This window comes from Lipotes vexillifer, unplaced genomic scaffold (assembly GCF_000442215.2).
Source record: "Lipotes vexillifer unplaced genomic scaffold, Lipotes_vexillifer_v1.1 scaffold341, whole genome shotgun sequence".
NCBI classification, from domain to species: domain Eukaryota; kingdom Metazoa; phylum Chordata; class Mammalia; order Artiodactyla; family Lipotidae; genus Lipotes; species Lipotes vexillifer.
The window spans coordinates 488,949-510,032 of record NW_006797957.1 but is presented as its reverse complement, the minus strand read 5'-3'; the positions used below and the strand labels follow the sequence as shown (position 1 = coordinate 510,032).

Here is a 21,084-nt window from a genome sequence, read left to right as displayed (position 1 = left end):
TTTGAGATCCCCTGGAATGTTGGGCGGTAACAATTTAAACGAGAAAGCGGTTTACTGTATTTCAAAGGTCCATTAAAGCACTGCTCTAAATAACCTGTCCTCTTGGAAGCAAACTAGCTTCAGGTTATTTCTTGGAAAGCCTGTTCACGCCAGCAGGCTCTTTCCAACCATCTCTGCCATTTCAGAGATGATGGACACTTGATCACAAATCCATTTCCAAAATGATTGGGGCTACTTGCCCCCCACCCCACCCACCACGGACAGGACTGGTTATCATTCAGAGGTGTCAATCGGGCTAGAGCAGAACAGTTTCAAAGCCATACACTTAGCGCCCACCAAATTCTCAGGCCACTTCTCACAGTCAACAAATACCTGAAGCAAGCAAGCCAGCCCCACCATCGAGGTTCAGTGCACCCTGCTCAGAGAAAGGTCAGGAGCAGATTACAAAGGACCTCACTGATACAAAAGAGAGAGAAACTGCCGAACATTTCAGACGCTGATGAAGACCAAATGCCCTTTGTTCTGCCACGTTGAAATGAGATCTTTTCAAGACCACAGATGACAACGGGAAGCGAGCAAGCAATGATTACTCTTTTGCATTTTTTTAAACTTTTTTTTTAATAGAGCCTTGCATTGGTCAGTTCAAAAATTAAATTAAGTATTATAAACCCTTAATAATAATAGCATTTCGAGAGGCAAGAGCAACTCCAGCTGGGCAGAGGACGTTTGTAAATCGTGGCAGCCATGGCTAACGCCATCATCGGTGTGTGCGTGCAGTCATGCTGGAGGCTGCTCTAGAAAGGGAAATCAACGAACCAACAAAACCTGGGGTGTCTAAAGTTTCATCTAGTGCACTGACTGGAGGCGCTACAGTCTAATACAGCTGAGGGTCAAGGTCCCTCACACATCCTTCATTGAGAAAGGATGCACCACACATTCAAATATAATCCCATGGTCCGCCCTGATGGACTGGCTACAAATGCACTCGAATGCAGTCGAGAACTATGAGATTGTCAGCAAGCAGTGCTCCAGAAATGGTTTCTAAGTCATGTCTAGTTTTAAATCTTTGGAATAAAACTGATTTTTTAAAATACCCTCCTACTAACATATACATAATTGCCTCTGGCAAATGGGCAGATTTTGTGTGTATGTGTGTTTAGGGTGGTTTTTCTTTTTTTTGCTGTTTTTTTTTTGTGTGTGTCATTTTTCTTTTTTCTTTTTTTTCTTTTTTTTCTTTTTTTGTTTTTTTTTTTTTTTTTTTTTTTTTTTTTTTTTTTTTTTTTTTTTTTTTTTGGTCTAAATTGAAAAAAGGAAAAAGGGAAACAAAACTTTAAGGGCCAGACCTCAGAATGCCCCAAGTGTCCAATTGGCAGCTACAGCATTTGTGATAAGGAGGCTCCTTTGCCCTCAGACGAGTAGTTTCACCATGTCAGTGAAATCAAAGTTTGCAGAAAGCTGAGAAACCAAATGCCAAGGATCTTGAAGGTTGCTGTCATAAATGTATCTGTGTTTCTTACATTATTATTTCCTTTCAAAGACTTCACTTTTGCATCCCAAATAGGTATGGGGTGGCATTTAACAGTCAATGAGTCAAACAGTCAAGGAGGGCAGGAGGGGGAGCCAGCTGGATGAAGGAGCAGCAACCATGGGTGGACCAAATGCCATTTTTGTTTTTTTAGACGTGTCTTGAAGGGATGGTCCCAGAATATACAAAATATACAATCTGCCCTAAAACCACCCCGCTTGCTTGCATAGGCCATTTAATGGTCCTAAAGGCAGTCTTTGGAGTTGAGGCCAGTGCCAGCTAGCTAAGAATGCGGGTAGATGGAGGCCGACATTGGATTGGCCGACATTGTGTGTGTGGGATGGAAAGTGAGGCATGTAACCCCCTCGGCGTCAGCTTGCAGAGTAAGAGTGAGGCCTCTGTTGATCCCGGGTGCTCTAGGTCACAAGTCATGGTGGGCCTAGCCAAAAAAAAAAAAAAAAAATCAGAAATATGTCTCTCTTTTTAGACAGAGCATGAGAGAAATATCTCAACCCTTTCTTTAAATGTCCACCCTTCATTCCCACAATGGCATTTTGAACTGTGTGTTTTAACAAGTGGGGTGATAGGACTCAGTGGGTATGAGAGAGGAAGAAAGGGTGATGGTTTTTGAAGTCAGTAGACTTGGGAGGCATCCTCTGTTCTCCCCACTCCTGGAAAGAGCGATATTTTTGGCTTTTTGTCAGGTCGTAACCCAGAGTTAGGTTAAATATGCAGCTGCCCTTTGAGACTAGCAACATCTATGCTGAAACTGGTTATAGGGTAGCAATGACATACAGCACAGGGTTGATCACTGTAAGCTGAGGTCAGGATGCCTCAAGGGGGATGAGAAAAGTGTGATGTCCCATCTGATTGGCTGCTTCGAGAGCTGGACATCCAGGTGCCGAGAGAGAGTCCTGGAGAGGTTTAGTCCATGGAGAAAAGATAAAACATTTAAGCTTCCAAATAAGCTTTTCAAGTTTTCGTTAGCAAAAAACAGAGATTAAAAAGAAAAAATCTAGCACTGGCAATAAGGTGAGGCTCAAGGGATATACTGTGATTTATCATCAAGGACTTTATTCTCTTGGCCACTTTGCAGTCATGCTAGAAGTTTCCAGAATCCCTAGTGCATATGGTGTGCAAGAGAGTCAAAAAGTAAGAAAAGAAAACTCCTCCCTGGAGAGTGAAGTCTAGAGAAATGCAGGCCAGAAAGGTGTAAGGAGTTATTCCAGAGTCTGCCGCCACTAAGGCCGTTGGTATCAACTGGATAGATCTCAATAGTACTAAGAAGAACCAAAACTGATCAACAGTTCTGTGAGGAAGTCGGACGCACGGAATAGTAGGACTTTTCACACACAAAGGACAAATAAACCAAGAGTTAATTTTGGCTACCAAACTGCAATTTGGTTTTCTAGGTCATTTTCCCCCAACTATTTAAAAAGAAACATTAGTGCTACACATATGCAACTTTAAGACGTTGTATTCTCCTATCAAGTTGCACTGAGAAGCAAGTTAAATAAGCCCCTCTTACTGCCGTCCACCTGCAGAGACGTCATATCCATTTTCTTTGATTTCCATTGGCAACAGCGGGAAATAATTCCAATAGTGCTGAAGTAAGCAGCCAGACTGCCTTGCTGAGTTCACCTGGTTTCCTTCTTCTTTGTCTTCTACCATCTGGCTAGGGCAAGGCATAAAGAATAGACGTATATATTTTAAATATAGCTGAGTGCATGACAGTGTGTGTGTGCGCGTGTGTGTGTGACTATGTGTGAGTGCGTGCGTGTCTGTGTGTGTCTGTGCGTGTGTGTACACAGAGGTTTAATAAGTGAGAACTTTCTTCTGCGAGGCAATGGGTCCCCGCCTGAAGTCCAGCCCCCTGCCTCATGGCATTTCCTTCAGACAATGGCCGGTGCCATGGCGACTGTGGCCTTTAGGTTTTTTAGATATGTCTCTTCATATGGAGGGCAAGATGGTCAGACCTGGAAAAACACCTAGGAAACATAAAAATCACAAGGATATTAGAGAGATCTGGGTAAATAACTTAACTTCCATCACCCCTTAGAAAACGATTAGCCCTACCTTAAAGAGAGGCAGTGCATATGTGTTGAGAAAAAGGTGTGTAGAGAAGGTGAGCTCAGGAGTCAGACTGCTTGGGTTCAAATCCCAGCTCTTCCAATAGCTGTATGACTCTGAGCACCTTAACCTCTCTGTGCCTTAATTCCTCCTCAATAAAACGGGGATAATTACAGCACTTACTTCATAGACTGGTTGTGAGGATTAAATGAGATGATCTATGTAAAGTGCTTAGAAAATTCTCTGGCACATGGTAAGATCTCGATGAATATTAACTATTATTATCAAAATTGTCATTATTAAAGAAGAAATGAATGTAAAAGTGTGTTGGAAATGACGTGTCATGCCCGTATAGGGTAAATAAAGAATGATTAGCCTGTACCATTGCATGATGAAACTCTAACATTTCAACACCCAGATTTCAGTCCTAAGCTTTACCATGGAAGCCCAGAAATGCTGCCTGTGATACCTGCAGGTCTATATAGACACTCTATATTCAAGTCGAGAAAAAGCTCATGTTTATTAAGGATGGTATCATATGCAGGCATGTGCTATCTATTTCCCCAATCTCACCCCAATAATATCCTCAGCAGCCTTCCATGGTAAATCTTTGCACCCCTTTTGTGTGCATGTGCTAAATAAGGACACTGAGGCTTGGGTCACACAGCCAGTGAGTGGCAGCCATGGGGTGAGAACCCAGGCAGATCTATAAGCCCACTCTTTTGAACTGTTTCTTGGTACCTGACGTCCACCGCTGAGTGCCTCTGTCAGCCTCAGAGCTGATGCAGTGGTTGCTTTCACTCCTTCCCCCTTCTTCTGACACCACCAACTTGATCTTGCCTGGGACAGCAACTCTTCTGCGTTCTCAACTGTATGGGCCTGACCCTCCTCCTAAGGCTGAAGTTTCATGGCCACAGTGATCTGCTTAGTGACAGTCATGTGACCCACAAAAGTCAATGACAGCCAGCTCTGGGACATTTGCTGAAACTATTGAAAGAGAGAAGTTCTCTTTCCACTGGGGCTAAGATACTAACGCTGAAGCCCGGAGATGCTGGTGTCCATATGGCCATGTGGGAAAGAGCCTGCTTCAGAACGAAGTCAACAGAGAAAAATGGGGCCAGGGGGTAGAAAGGAAGAGAGAGTTTCTAGTCCTGATGAAAAACATCTGAGAACCTGGACCCAGCCAAGCCAAAAGACAAATCCAATTCTATTCTTCTTAGTTATTAGAGCTAATAAATACCTTTGGAAGCTAACACCAGTCTGAATCAGGGTTCTGTACTTATAACTAATAGAGTGGCCATTTCCATATCCCCAAAGCCTACATACAATCTCAGGTTCTGGCTGGAATCCCAGTGAAGTCAGCACCTCAGACAGCAGTCATTCTTAGCTCTGGGTATACATCCTTCCTCAGGTCCTCTTCTAGAAACTGGCCACCCTCCTACCTGGGAGAATGTTCCCAGGATCCCCTGTGGCCTGAGATAACCTCACAGTCCAAAACTCTTGTTGGGATGTTAGCAAGCTGTCCTGCTCAGGTTAGCAAGGTTTCCTGTTCAGTGAAGAATTTCCCTGTATTTATTCATTCCTAAAACAAACAAACAAACAAAAACCGGCCCTATCCCCTGATCCCAACATTTCTCCACACACCTTTTGTGTTCATTTCATAAACAGGTACACATGCAGGATAGAACCTCAAGGAAATGAAGCAAAACAGAACAAAGGTAAAATGAAAAAAAAAAAGGGAAAAGTACAGTAGAAAATGATCTAATCCAATAACGTGTTGAATAATAGTAATTCTAACTATTACCACTTATTTCAGGCTCTGATTTGGTATGAGCAAGATACTTGGATAATCCCTTAGAGTTCCATTGAAAGGGGATTTGATTTACTATAAAACAGTGATAAATATTCCTTAAAAGTAAGTACTTGATGGCACTCGTACAAGAAAAAGCAATACAGCCTGCAGGGAACTTAGTATTTGACTGCATGACTCTGCCCTGTCCTGAGGCACACTTAGGACTGCTCACTGCCTCCTCTCTTTCTTTCCCTCCCTCCCTCCCTTCCTCCCTTCTTTCTTTTATCCATCCTTCATCTCAACAGCTTTGAGGAAGAAGATCTAAGCCAGGAAGTTCTTTTTGTAGGTATTTCCTTTTTAAAGTTAACATCCTCACGAGAACTCTATATAAAGACGGTACCATTCTTATCCCCACTACCAGATGAGATACTCATCAAAAAGAGGCAAAGCCAAAATCTGAACCCAAGAAGCCTGACTCCAGAGCCCATGCTCTTAGCCATATCTGCTTTTTAGGCTGAAAAGAAGGTCAAGCTGAGCTGTCAATTTAAAGAGTTTGTAGTAGGCAGAATAACGATGGCCCTCCCCAGATACCTACACCTCATCCCCAGGACTTGTGAATATGTTAGGTTCAAAGACAAAGGGGAGGTAAGGTTGTGGATGGAATTAATTTGCTGATCAACTGATCTTAAGATAGGGAGATTACTCTGATTTATCTGGGTAGGCCCAATGTCACCACAGGGGTCTTCAAAAGTGGAAGAGGGAATTAAAAGAGAAAACCAGAGAGATGGCAGCATGAGAAGGACTCAACAGCTCTGATGATGAAGGAATGGGGTCAGGAGCCAAGGAATGTGGGCAAAGCTGGAAGCTGGAAAAGACAAGGAAATGGATTCTCCCCTTGAGCCTCCAGAAAGCAACAGAGCACAGCCCCCATCTTGAATTTGTCCCCAGTGAGACCTGTGTTGGACTTCTAACCTACAGAGCTGTAAGATAATAATTTATAAAGATAAATAAGGCTGATATAAATTTGTGGCAATTGGTAATGGCAGCAGCTAGAAGACTAATCCAGAAGTTACTCTGGTCAGGCCTGAGCAGCAAGGACCTGTAAGAAAGCAACAGAGCAGGTACTAAGAATCCTGCCTGCCCAAAAGAGGCACATGGGGATTTGAGACAGTAAGAAGCAAAGTATAAGTCACGGCAGTACAAAACCTCTTTCTTTCCCTTTCCATATCCTGAGAACATACAGGACAACAGTATTCTTGATATAGGACTTCATTTGAAATTACCACTCCGTAATGTATGTGTTCCATACTTTTATTCTGCTTTTACCACTTGCCTAGCCTGTGCTGGGTATCTAGCAATATATGTACAAGCAACTATCTTTACCCTTCAACTTCTTTCAGAAAAAAGTAAACCAAATCTTTGACATGGTATGAAATGTAACTGCACCCCTCTTGAATCAAACTAGCATCATTATTTTTTAAAATTCGAGGAGGTACATGATGTTTACAATTAGACTAGGTGGTTTCTGAACTGGAGATAAAGAAGACTGCAGGGCAAGGAATGTGGGCAGCCTCTAGGAGCTAAGAGTGGTCTGGCTGATAGCAAGCAAGGAAATAGGACTTCAGGCCTACTATAGCAAGAAGCCTTATGATACTCTGAGGAGAGAACCTAGCCAGGCCAAGCTGGATTTCTGACCTACAGAAATATGGGAAGATAAACCACAGGCAGTATGGCCTTTGCATTCAGAGGTCTTCGTTGAAGTTCTCACTGAGTTCCTCCTTTCTTCTCCCAAGCCTGGAAAGCATTCTTATGATTACTTCTTTGAACTCTTTATCAGCACCATCATTCTTGAGAGATCAAGACAGTGTTACTGAAAACCATAAATCTGAAGAGGGGTGGCTAACATTTTTATAAAACAGTTGAAGAAGATGAGGAATTGATATACAGAGAAGTTCAATAACTTGCCCTGGGATATAACTGTTACAGGACTGCCCTCCGGACTTCTTGAATAAGTCAAATTGTGGTTAACTGATCATCATCAAGTCATTATGACAATCCAGGAGTAAGATCTTTCTGTCCAAAAAGGACTTCCAGTACTATATGAATAGAAATAGTTAAGGGGAGGCATCCTTGTCTTGTTCCTGATCTTAGAGGAAAAGATTGCAGATTTTCACTGCTGTATGGCTGACAGGGTCTTGGTGCTCTGGCCAGGTGCCAGGCCTGTGCCTCTGAGTTGGGAGAGCCGAGTTTAGGATACTGGCCCAACAGAGACCTCCTGGGTCCACATAATATAAAATGGCGAAAGCTCTCCCAGAGATCTCCATCTCAACACTAAGACTCAGCTCCACTCAACGACCAGAAAGCTACAGTGCTAGACACACCCTATGCCAAACAACTAGCAAGACAGGAACACAACCGCAGCCATCAGCAGAGAGGCTGCCTAAAATCATAATAAGGTCACAGACACGCCAAAACACACCCCCAGACATGGTCCTGCCCACCAGAAAGACAAGATCTAGTCTCATCCACTAGAACACAGGCACCAGTCCCCTCCACCAGGAAGCCTACACAACCCACTGAACCAACCTTAGCCACTGGGGACAGACACCAAAAACAACGGGAACTATGAACCTGCAGCCTGTGAAAAGGAGACCCCAAACACAGTAAGTTAAGCAAAATCAGAAGCGAGAGAAACACACGGCAGATGAAGGGGCATGGTAAAAACCCATCAGACCAAACAAATGAAGAGGAAATAGGCAGTCTACCTGAAAAAGAATTCAGAGTAATGATAGTAAAGATGATCCAAAATCTTAGAAATAGAATGCAGAAAATACAAGAAATGTTTAAGAAGGACCTAGAAGAACTAAAGAGCAAATAAACAATGATGAACAATACAATAAATGAAATTAAAAATTCTCTAGAAGGAATCAATAGCAGAATAAATGAGGCAGAAGAACGGATAAGTGACCTAGAAGATAAAATAGTGGAAATAACTACTGCAGAGCAGAATTTAAAAAAAAAAGGAATGAAAAGAATTGAGGACAGTCTCAGAGACCTCTGGGACAACATTCAATGCACCAACATTTGAATTACAGGGGTCCCAGAAGAAGAGGAGAAAAAGAAAGGGACTGAGAAAATATTTGAAGAGATTATAGTTGAAAACTTCCCTAAAATGGGAAAGGAAATAGACAATCAAGTCCAGGAAGCACAGAGAGTCCCATACAGGATAAATCCAAGGAGAAACACACCAAGACACGTATTAATCAAACTGTCAAAAATTAAAGACAAAGAAAAAATATTAAAAGCCACAAGGGAAAAACAACAAATAACACACAAGGGAATCCCCATAGGTTAACAGGTGATCTTTCAGCAGAAACTCTGCAAGCCAGAAGGGAGTGGCAGGACACATTTAAAGTGATAAAAGGCAAAAACTGACAACCAAGATTACTCTACCCAGCAAGGATCTCATTCAGATTTGACAGAGAAATCAAAAGCTTTTCAGACAAGCAAAAGCTAAGAGAATTCAGCACCACCAAACCAGCTTTACAACAAATGCTAAAGGAACTTCTCTAGGTAGGAAACACAAGAGGAGGAAACGATCTACAATAACAAACCCAAAACAATTAAGAAAATGGTAATAGGAAAGATAATTACCTTAAATGTAAATGGACTAAATGCTCCCACCAAAAGACACAGATTGGCTGAATGGATACAAAAACAAGACCCATATATATGCTGTCTACAAGAGACCCACTTCAGACCTAGAGACACATACAGACTGAAAGTAAGGGGATGGAAAAAGATATTCCACGCAAATGGAAACCAAAAGAAAGCTGGAGTAGCAATTCTCATATCAGACAAAATAGACTTTAAAATAAAGACTATTAAAAGAGACAAATAAGGACACTACATAATGATCAAGGGATCAATCCAAGAAGAAGATATAACAATTGTAAATATTTATGCACCCAACATAGGAGCACCTCAATATATAAGGCAAATGCTAACAGCCATAAAAGGGGAAACCGACTGTAACACAATCACAGTAGGGGACTTGAACACCCCACTTTCACCAATGGACAGATCATCCAAAATGAAAATAAATAAGGAAACACAAAATTTAAATGATACATTAAACAAGGTGGACTTAATTGATATTTATAGGACATTCCAACCAAAAACAACAGGATACACTTTCTTCTCAAGTGCTCGTGGAACATTCTCCAAGATAGAGCATACCTTGGGTCACAAATCAAGCCTTGGTAAATTTAAGAAAATTGAAATCGTATCAAGTATCGTTTCTGACTACACCGTCATGACACTAGATATCAATTACATGAAAAAAACTGTAAAAAATAGAAGCACATGGAGGCTAAGCAATACACTACTAAATAACCAAGAGATCACTGAAGAAATCAAAGAGGAAATCAAAAAGTACCTAGAAACAAATGACAATGAAAACACGACGACCCAAAACCTATGGGATGCAGCAAAAGCAGTTCTAAGAGGGAAGTTTATAGCAATACAATCCTACCTTAAGAAACAGGAAACATCTCAAATAAACAACCTAACCTTAAACCTAAAACAATTAGAGAAAGAAGAACAAAAAAACCCAAAGTTAGCAGAAGGAAATAAATCATAAATATGACATGAGAAATAAGTGAAAAAGAAACAAAGAAAATAATAGCAAAGATCAAGAAAACTAAAAACTGGTTCTTTGAGAAGATAAACAAAATTGATAAACCATTAGCCAGACTCATCAAGAAAAAAGGGAGAAGACTCAATTCAATAGAATTAGAAATGAAAAAGGAGAAGTAACAATTTACCCTGCAGAAATACAAAGGATCATGAGAGATTACTACAAGCAACTATAGGCCAATAAAATGGACAACCTGGAAGAAATGGACAAATTCTTAGAAAAGCACAACCTTCCAAGACTGAGCCAGGAAGAAGTAGAAATATAAACAGACCAATCACAAGCACTGAAATTAAGACTCTGATTGAAAATCTTCCAACAAACAAAAGCCCAGGACCAGATGGTTTCACAGGTGAAGTCTACCAAACATTTAGAGAAGAGCTAACACCTATCCTTCTCAAACTCTTCGAAAATGTAGCAGAGGGAGGAACACTCCCAAATGCATTCTATGAGGACACCATCACCCTGATACCAAAACCAGACAAAGATGTCACAAAGAAAGAAAACTACAGGCCAATATCTCTGATGAACATAGATGCAAAATACTAGCAAACAGAATCCAACAGCACATTAAAAGGATCATACACCATGATCAAGTGGGGTTTATTCCAGGAATGCAAGGATTCTTCAATATATGCAAACCAATCAATGTGATAAACTATATTAACAAATTGAAGGAGAAAAACCATATGATCATGTCAATAGATGCAGAGAAAGCTTTCGACAAAATTCAACACCCATTTATGATAAAAACCCTCCAGTAGGCATAGAGGGAACTTACCTCAACATAATAAAGGCCATACAGGACAAACCCATAGCCAACATCGTTCTCAATGGTGAAAACTGAAACCATTTCCTCTAAGATCAAGGAGGAACAAGACAAGGTTGTCCACTCTCACCACTATTATTCAACATAGTTTTGGAAGTTTTAGCCACAGCCATCAGAGAAGAAAAAGAAATAAAAGGAATCCAAAATGGAAAAGAAGTAAAGCTGTCACTGTTTGCAGATGACATGATACTATACATAGAGAATCCTCAAGATGCTACCAGAAAACTACTAGAGCTAATCAATGAATTTGGTAAAGTAGCAGGATACAAAATTAATGCACAGAAATCTCTTGCATTCCTCTCCACTAATGAAGAAAAACCTGAAAGAGAAATTAAGAAAACACTCCCATTTACCATTACAACAAAAAGAATAAAATATCTAGGAATAAACCTACCTAAGGAGACAAAAGACCTGTATGCAGAAAACTATAAGACACTGATGAAAGAAATTAAAGATGACACAAACAGATGGAGAGATATACCAAGTTCTTGGATTGGAAGAATCTATATTGTGAAAATGACTATACTACCCAAAGCAATCTACAGATTCAATGCAATCCCTATCAAACTACTAATGGCATTTTTCACAGAACTAGAGTAAAAAACTTCATAATTTGTATGGAAACACAAAAGACCCCAAATAGCCAAAGCTATCTTGAGAAAGGAAAATGGAGCTGGTAGAATCAGGCTCCTGGATTTCAGACTATACTACAAAGCTACAGTAATCAAGACAGTATGGTAGTGGCACAGAAACAGAAATAGAGATCAATGGAACAGGATAGAAAGCCCAGAGAAAAACCCACACACATATGGTCACCTTATTTTTGATAAAGGAGGCGAGAATATACAATGAAGAAAAGACAGCCTCTTCTATAAGTAGTGCTGGGAAAACTGGACAGCTACATGTAAAAGTATGAGATTAGAACACTCCCTAACACCATACACAAAAATAAACTCAAAATGGATTAAAGACCTAAATGTAAGGCCAGACACTATCAAACTCTTAGAGGAAAACATAGGCAGAACACTCTATGACATAAATCACAGCAAGATCCTTTTTGACCCACCTCGTAGAGAAATGGAAATGAAAAAATAAATAAACAAATGGGACCTAATGAAACTTAAAAGCTTTTTGCACACCAAAGGAAACCATAAACAAGACGAAAAGGCAACCCTCAAAATGGGAGAAAATATTTGCAAACAAAGTAACTGACAAAGGATTAATCTCCAAAATACATAAGCAGCTCCTGCAGCTCAATATCAAAAAAAACAAACAACCCAGTCCAAAAATGGGCAGAAGACCTAAATAGACATTTCTCCAAAGAAGATATACAGATCACCAAGAAACACATGAAAGGATGCTCAACATCACTAATCATTAGAGAAATGCAAATCAAAACTACAATGAGGTATCACCTCACACCGGTCAGAATGGCCACCATCAAAAAATCTATAAACAATCAATGCTGGAGAGGGTGTGGAGAAAAGGGAACCCTCTTGCACTGTTGGTGGGAATGTAAATTGATACAGCCACTATGGAGAGCAGTATGGAGGTTCATTAAAAAACTAAAAACAGAACTACCATATGACCCAGCAATCCCACTACTGGGCATATACCCTGGGAAAACCATAATTCAAAACGAGTCATGTACCACAATGTTCATTGCAGCTCTATTTACAATAGCCAGGACACGGAAGCAACCTAAGTGTCCATCGAGAGATGAATGGATAAAGAAGATATGGTACATATATACAATTGAATATTACTCAGCCATAAAAGGAACAAAATTGAGTTATTTGTAGTGAGGTGGATGGACCTAGAGTCTGTCATACAGAGTGAAGTAAGTCAGAAAGAGAAAAATACCGTATGCCAGCATATATATATGGAAACTAAAAAAAAGAAAAAAAAGGTTCTGAAGAACCTAGGGGCAGGACAGGAATAAAGATGCAGACGTAGAGAATGGACTTGAGGATATGCGGAGTGGGAAGGATAAGCTGGGACGACGTGAGAGATTGGCATGGACATATATACACTACCAAATGTAAAACAGCTAGTGGGAAGCAGCCACATAGCACAGGGAGATCAGCTCGGTGCTTTGTGACCACTTAGCGGGTGGATACGGAGGGTGGGAGGGAGACGCAAAGCGAGGAGATATGGGCATATATGTATATGTATAGCTGATTCACTTTCTTATGAAGCAGAAACTAACAAACCGTTGTAAAGCAATTATACCCCAAAAAAGACGTTAAAAAACAAAATTAGACTAGGTCCCTCACCACTGAGGTTTTATTTAAATCCAGTACACCAGCAAGATACTTAGCCATGATTAACTTATATTTATTAATTTATACTTACTGAGTTCCACATAGGAACAGTAAAGTAAAAAGTAATAAACTCAGCATCTAGAAATGCAGAATCAAATAACTGTAAGGGTAATATACCCCCAGAGGGTATTTGTGACTCTACAGCAGTCAGATGACCTTGAATAAGAAGGTCCTTAATGATTGAAATTTGTTCATTACAGAGGACTAGTCAAACCCCTATTGTAGTTTCTGCTGCTTATGAAAAAGGCCCACTAAAGTCACATGGGCATTAAGCCGATAGCAATCCTCTAGGGCACTGAAAGGCCAGATAGGGGTTGGTATTTGTCACCACCTCTTACTGAGCTGACTTAGAGATCAAAGATCAAAATGCCTCCTCTAAACTTCCCAGGATCTTGGAGGTACTACCCCGGGAGCAGTTTCCCTGGATTATATCTGCATATGACCACTTGTGGAAACAGCCCTGACAACCACCATCAGCAGCCTCATGCTCTGTGGGCTGAGAAAGAAGATTCAGCGCTGTGAGCAGCTGATCACTGAGTGGGCTGCACTGTTGAGTCTGACGGTAAGAAAATGGCAGAGTCACCTCACTGCTTTCTCCTCTAACCCAAAACTGAAGCCAGAGGTCACAAAACCCAATGTCTTCAGGGGCCAGGCAGATAAAGTAAATGGGTGCAATGGGTGAAGTGTAAGAAACACACAGCACTGTTAAACCATGTGATTCCACTTCTGATAAGGCATGGATTAAGAGGACATAACGAGAAGTGTGATGATACACGGCGATGGATGCTCTGCCTTCTCACTGGGGAGACTGTGGTCGGGGAGGAGGGACAGTGAGAAATGAGTGACCACAGGGCCATCACTGAAAGGTAGTGATGACTCTTCGGCGCCAGAAAATCACGGCCATGTGGGAATGTGAGCCCACTGTTACCAGATCTTCCGAGTTTTTCAGACAAAGCCAGGAATAGATCTTTGTGGCACTTAGCAATTTTAAATGTGAGCAAAACAAACAAAAAGTCATGTAATGTTTAATCTACCCTTCAGGCAAAATAAAAGTATAAGTTAGACTTATACTTTTTTGCATCTAGAAATGCAGAATCAAATAATTTGGGCTCCAGGAGGTACCCGCTTTAAGGACAAGAAACCCTAATCCTAGTTCAGCCTCTAGGTGGTCTGATTGCTAAATTAAACGAGGCAAGAGAGGTTTCTTGGGCTCATACACCCTTTGGGCCCAACAGGCTTCAGTGTCCTGCTAAGGGCTACAGATGCCCTCTGTTTCTGAAGGTAAAGTCTTCTAAGGAATGCCAAGTCCCCGGTCGCTCCAGGCTTTCCTTCCATCGGCTTTGGGACCACTCCAACTCCCCACGTCACCTCCCAGACCTGCTCTATTCTTAGCATAATTCCTGCAACTGTAGTACAAGGTGCTGCCTTGTCAGGAGACACGAATGAGACTCCTCCCCCTGATTTCTGACACTGTTGAAATGCACTGACTCTTGGCCCATGTCACAGGACTCTGAGCTACTCACCAGCTCCCCCAAATACCACGCCACAGAATTTGTACCACCTGTTCCTCAAATTTCTAACTCCAGAAACCAGAGTATATTTCAATGAGGAAAATAAAGCAAAAGACTAACCAAATTACCCATCCCTGACATCTCCTTCACTGAAATATCCAGTCGGTGTGAAATATTTCTCTATATAAATCACACAAATGGTCAGGTTTAATCCTAATGTGTCAAGTGCTGGACAGTTGCATACTGCTTAGTAACTCGGTGGACCTAAAGAGAGGAATACTAACTCTGGCAATTTCCCCGGATTATGGCCATCTATAACGCACCACCTCCAACTAATAGCCTCACCGCCCTTCAGGGCAAGGCGACTCGTGTGTACTTACTACCACCACACTTTGACAACTCACAAAGGATCCTCCTCATCCCCACTGATATAAGGCTCTTCCTCAAAGGGCTGTGGTCAAAGAGTCACCATCTATATAACTTCTTTATTAGTAGCCAGAGTTAGAGAGGCATGAACTTGAGATGGGGGTCGAGAGACGATATCAAATAAGGAAAAACATCACTGAAATATAATCTGTAGAGGAACAGCTGCTGATTCACATAAATTTAGGGGGACTTTGAGGTAATGGGACAGAAATGAAAAAACAGGTTGTGTTTTTAGGTAGCAGAAGAGAGCTCCAAGGGAATGAGAGACAATAGCTTCATGGAATGTACTTCCTCAGCCCTGGGGTGGGAGGTTATCTTTGGGCTCCAGGAGGCATGGGGGGCTTTATTTAGTTCTTCAAGAATGAAGATAAGAGGAAAATAGCCTCTTCAGGAAAAAGGAAAAAAAAAAAAAAAAAAAAAAGGAGGAAAAACCTGAATGTTCCTTTATAAGCATCTTAAAGGAGCTCCAAGCCAACTGGCCACCCATGAGATTTGGCCACTCTTGCCCTGCTCTCCAAACAAACAGGCACTACTCCAGAGGAAGGTCTGGTGAGGGAGGTGCCGGCACAGTGATGAGGGGGGCAGGATGGGAAAACCATTGCATTTCCTCCGACGGAGAGCCAGGCCTCTGCAGACATCCTGCTCACCCCTCCTGCCAGCCTGTGAACTGCTGGCTGAGCTGGGGAACCCTGAGGCTTTCAGGGCTTTTATCGTATTAGAAGCATTTTTCTCATCATAACCGAGACCTTTAGTAGTGCATTAAAAAGATGGTTAATTTTCTTAAGCTTCCTTTTAAACACAGAAATAGGATTAGAAGGCTAACACGCTCAGATGCAAGCCCATTATTTGATTATGTCTAAACCTAATCCTGCCTTCACCTTGGCCTGCAGAGTCTCCATTTTGGGGTTTATTGGTTGATAATGCCAGGGCTGTCAGATACTATTACTTGCGTAGAATCTGCTGCTACGTGCTCTTTCTTCCACTATCAAATGCTGAAGGTTTGAAATTGAATTATAGGATAAGTTCTCAAAGCCTCACCAACTTTTAGACCTTTGTACCTATTTTCAAAAAAGAAAGGATGGTTCAGGGCCCCCAAAGAATGGGAACTCTCTTCAGCAAATTCATTTCTAACAGTGCTTCGAAGGAAAGCCTTATAACTCACCTTCCCTCCACTAAGCAGGCTTTCTATTCTTTCACGTTACTAAGGATGAGGAAAAATAGTGTTGATGTTAATAAAAAGATCAGAAGCTACAGGTGACCATTCTCTATCCTATCACTTTTCCTATTATACTAAAATTATCTGTCACATCATCCCCTTGAGGGTAGGAGCTATGTCTTATTGATACCCAGTGACTATCACAGTTCTGGTGCTCATTAAATACTTATGTAACTGATCCAAGAATTCATAATCATCTCTTGGTTACATGCAAGGAGGCACCCTTATCTAATTGGTTTTCTCCATGGAGAAGTAAAAGGCATTCCCAGGCCTGAGTCTCTGCAAGAGAGGCTTGTGATAAACCCAAGAGCACACGACCAGCCCCTCCCCTCCACCCATTTCAGCATCTCCCTTCCCCATCCCAGCAGCTTCTAAGTTTCTTTACCTGTCGCAGTGGTTGCATTTAAAGGGCTTTGCACCTGTGTGTTTCCTGTAGTGCCTTGTGAGCTCATCGCTTCGTGCAAAACGCCACTCACACCCTTCCCATGAGCACTTATAAGGCTTCTCACCTGCAAGAAGAGATGGAATGACCATGGTCAGTGACAGGAACAAAACGGGCACACACCTGATCAGGGTCTGCTACCTATTCTACAGTCTTGGAAAAGGGCTGTGAAATCATTCTTAAGAGACTGCATTTCCTAACACAGTATGTCACATTTTTTTTTTTTTTTTTTGTCTCCTGGTGTTTTTCTTGTTGTTTTTTTTTTTTTTTGTCCCCTGGGGTTTTTTTTTTTTTTTGTCCCCTGGGGTTTTTTTTGTTGTTTTTTTATTTTTTTTTTTTTTTGTCCCCTGGGGTTTTTTTTGTTGTTTTTTTATTTTTTTTTTTTTTTTTTGTCTCCTGGTGTTTTTCTTGTTGTTATTTTATTTTATTTTATTTTTTAACCTTCAAAAGTGGTTTCACAAGATCTTCAAATCTGGAGCTGTCATTTCAGTTCCCAGAGTCAGAGCATTTCCTTCAACTGGTGAGGGATCAATTTTTATTTACTTTCTATTCCCTGGAGCACTTTGACCCCCTCCCGCCCGACTCCAAGCAGAAAGGAAATGTGCTATTTTCATCTGAACCACAAATGCTTCTAATTCTATTTTTCTCCAGAACCTACAGTAATTTACCATTTCAGCCTTTTTGGTCTTCTCCCCTCTCTTCCCTCCTACCACAAACTGTAGCCAGGCAGCTGACTGACAAGGCAAAGAGCTCAGGTCTCCCAGAACCCCAGTTCCTTCCGGTAAATGTGAGTGGATGGACAGTCACGAGAAAAGGCTACGATCTGAGAGTAAAACAAAAATCACTTAACGATTCCCGGCATTTATGTAAAATACAGTTGCAAAAGTCCTATTTAAGGAGCTCATCACTTAATGACTCCAGAGCGTTCATATTTGAGCGTGATACACATTATTACAAAATATTTTTAAAGTCAATTTGTAGAGCAAGGTTTCAGCCACGGTGAAGCTGCTTAGAAGCACGAAATTCGAGCTCTGTGCTCAAGTGACCTTTTCGCACAGTAAATACAGATGGAGGAATATGGAAGAGAAAGTACATGATTTTCCTAAGACCTTTTGTTTTAACCCATCAACGTCTGTCATCAAACATGACAAATACTTACCCTTCCAACTGTATGGTGGGCTGGTTCTAATAAGAAGAAAAATGATCTTTGAAATCATGAGAGTTACTGAGCCCTGTAACTGAGAGGCTGGTTAGCATAGCAGTCAACAGCTCTGAAGCCAACCTTCCTAGGCTCAACTTTTGGTTCCGCCCTTAACTGTCTATCCTTGGGCAAGTTAATCAACATCTCTGTGCCTCTGTTTTCTTGGAGATATGTACCTTAAAGGATTTAGAGAGGATAAATTAATATACATATGTACTATATATAAATTAGAACAACGCCTGGCATAGGTAAGTATTATAAACCGCTAAACCTGAAATTTCCAGATACACAAGTGCCAAAGTAGTACGGCTGCCCCATTATTTCTCCATTTTTAATAGCTCAACGTTCACTAGGCAGCACTTAAGGAGACATCGCCCAGGTACTATACTTGACCCACTTTCTTCTTTCCACCTTTTCCCTTCCCTTTGAACCTAACTACAAAGCATTCACAATTCTTTATTTGTATCACCTAGAATTGAACCAAACATGATTGAAAAATTTCATTTCATTAAATTGGTGCCCTAGTGGGCTGCTGCTCTGTAAAACCCATGGAGAAGAGCAATGAGAAACACAGGCATTTCTTTTCAATCGAACCAAGAGGACATGAAGGAGGGCCAGAAGCGCAGGAGGAAACCCACTCAGTTTTGGAAACCAGAAAAAAAAAAAAAAAAAAGAATCACTGAGCGGTGTTAAAAGTTCACCTTCTGGATACTTAAAAGTTTTGGAAACAAAAAAAAAAAAAAAAAAAAAGAATCACTGAGCGGTGTTAAAAGTTCACCTTCTGGATACTTAAAGCCACAATTTTGGAAAAGTGCGCTTGCTGCAGAGAAGGTGAAGAGTGGAGGGGTCAAGTCAGCTTTGGAGTTAGCACACCTGGGATCTTATTCATTCTTTGCAGACACCAGGCCTCAGGGTCCTTATCTGTCAAGTGGGGATGAGATAGATGCCTGTGTTTATCGTGAGGCTTACATAAGTTGTTGTGTATAAGGCATTTCCAGAGCCTGGCACAAGGTAAATGTTCAATTAATCTGAACCCCCTTTCCTCCCCGTTCGCCGATATTCTCAGAGGCTGCTGAGGAGACAGGTCTAACTGGCCGTCAGTACGAACTTCCAGGGTTCAGGCTCCAGACAAGCTGGGTCTGGAGTCACTCTGGGCAAACTAAATATTGGAAAACAGAGAGTCTTTTTAAGTTTTAAGCATTTTCTCAGTATACTGATGGAGAATGGACCAGAAAAACTGCGCTCTTTAGATCTGCTCTGAATGAGTGGGATGCTGAAGGGGAAATAAGAGACCCAAGTAGGAGAGAGAAGTGCCCTCTCAGAGAGGCCTGTTGGCATCATTTACTTAATGTTATTGATCACCCACGAGGCTCTGTTACTTCAAAGAAATCTGACACAAACAACAACAGGAAACGGAGAATGAGGCACCAAAGACTTCAGAAATTCAAAATACCTTCCACCCTCAAAGGCCTTCAAATGAAAGTAAAATTGGAGGGTCCTGGAACCTTGGGTACCAAGCGTACCCCAAATGCAACAAGGCATCTGGAAATCCCATGACATTCTACAGCAACAAGCAGAGACATCCAGTCCCCAAAATCAATCCCACAATCGAACAGACCCGTCCATCACAGGCAACCACATTCTGAAGGACACCACAAGGACAGAGAAAATGATTAAAGTAGATGTCTTTGGGTATTTTTTTTAAAAATTTCAAAGTGTTTGCTTTTCCCCTTTCTGAATTTTTTTTAACCAGTTTTGTTCTGTTCTATTCTGACAAATAATATCAAGGATTTAGTTATTTCCCAGAAAATAATGTAGATGCTCTGTTAATTCCTGGCACAAACCAACCATCCTCTTCCCAGTAGCTATTTCAGTGTCCTTCCAGTGGCTGCGTCCCTTTTGCCACTGCACAGACAGAAACTACAAACAGCTTGATTTAGCTCTGAATCGTGTCACCTAACATTGTTTCCTGCTTGCAGCAGGTGCTAATATACAGAATAACACCAAGGACAAGACCCTCTGTGCCCTGCTAGCTTAGCCAAGTTATGCTACAGTGATTCATTAAGTTATTTTTCTAGCTCCTGATTAATTGACCTACTAGTTGCCGTTTCCGCAAATACTCACTAATAAGAAATTTAAAATAACCAAGAAAGAACTCAGCCAAATGAAGGAGTAGTGCCTGAAACAGGGAGAGTTCAGAAATCAGAGGGACAGGAAAAATACACAGAATTGGGAATACAATTTCCTATCTAAAGCTCACAAATAGTGTGGTTAGGCTGGCCTAGTTTCTGGGTTCTGTACCCACTTCCACAAACTAATATCTACTCTCAAGTCAGTGAAATTCTTCTGTCAGTACTTTGCATAGCCAAGATTACATCCCCCAGACACCAACACCTGACTGCTGGATCTTGGGGGCAGAACAACCTACACCCACAATGCATTAGTTTTTATCCTAACACCGTACCTGAGGGTTTCTGCTCATTTTATGAAAGGCTTGGGTTTCCTTCTTTAGAAAAGAACGGCTTTCTTTATAAAAGAAAACAAAGTCTTTTAGAAAAAAAAGACAGGGGGCGAAAGGGGTGTGGGAGAAAGGAAGGAAGGAAGGAAGGAAGGAAGGAAGGAAGGGAGGGAAGGAGAGGAAGAGGGAGGGAGGGAGGGAGGGAGGGAGGGGGAAAGAAAGAAAAGAAAAAGGCAGTTCAGTAATAACTGAACAGATTTCATGCAAAATCAGCTCATCTGCCTCACCCTCCCTTCTCTCCTTGCTCCACTCCAGGTCCTATTCCTGGGTATAAAACAGAAAATGTCATACCCCTGCCCCACGCTACACTTGCGGCACCTAGAATGCCCAGCATTTGGCTCACTGCATCTCAAGAGTGAACAAAAATGTTCGAGAGGTCTCTGTGAGACAGGCAAACGGGAGACAGCCTTCAAACATCAGGACTCAAGTCCCGAAGGAGTGCGTGAATGAAGGCAAGCACGTGACAAAGAGGATGTACAGGAGAGCATGACAGTGCCTGCACGGTTCACAGGGCCCACAGTAGAAGACGCTCTT

At 41.5% G+C, this 21,084-nt stretch overlaps 1 protein-coding gene across 1 annotated transcript in view; it reads right to left on the bottom strand.

The window, feature by feature from the left end:
* Positions 1–2,575: 2,575 nt before the first annotated feature.
* The window catches only part of KLF7 (KLF transcription factor 7), a 109,299-nt gene continuing 90,790 nt past the window's right edge, over positions 2,576–21,084 (bottom strand). Inside the window, exons 3-4 of the mRNA XM_007469984.1 lie at positions 16,775–16,898; positions 2,576–3,513 (exon numbers count right to left, since the gene is read on the bottom strand). Coding sequence (XP_007470046.1) covers positions 3,462–3,513; positions 16,775–16,898 — 176 coding nt within the window. The 3' untranslated portion in view covers positions 2,576–3,461. The remainder of the gene's footprint in view (positions 3,514–16,774; positions 16,899–21,084) is intronic.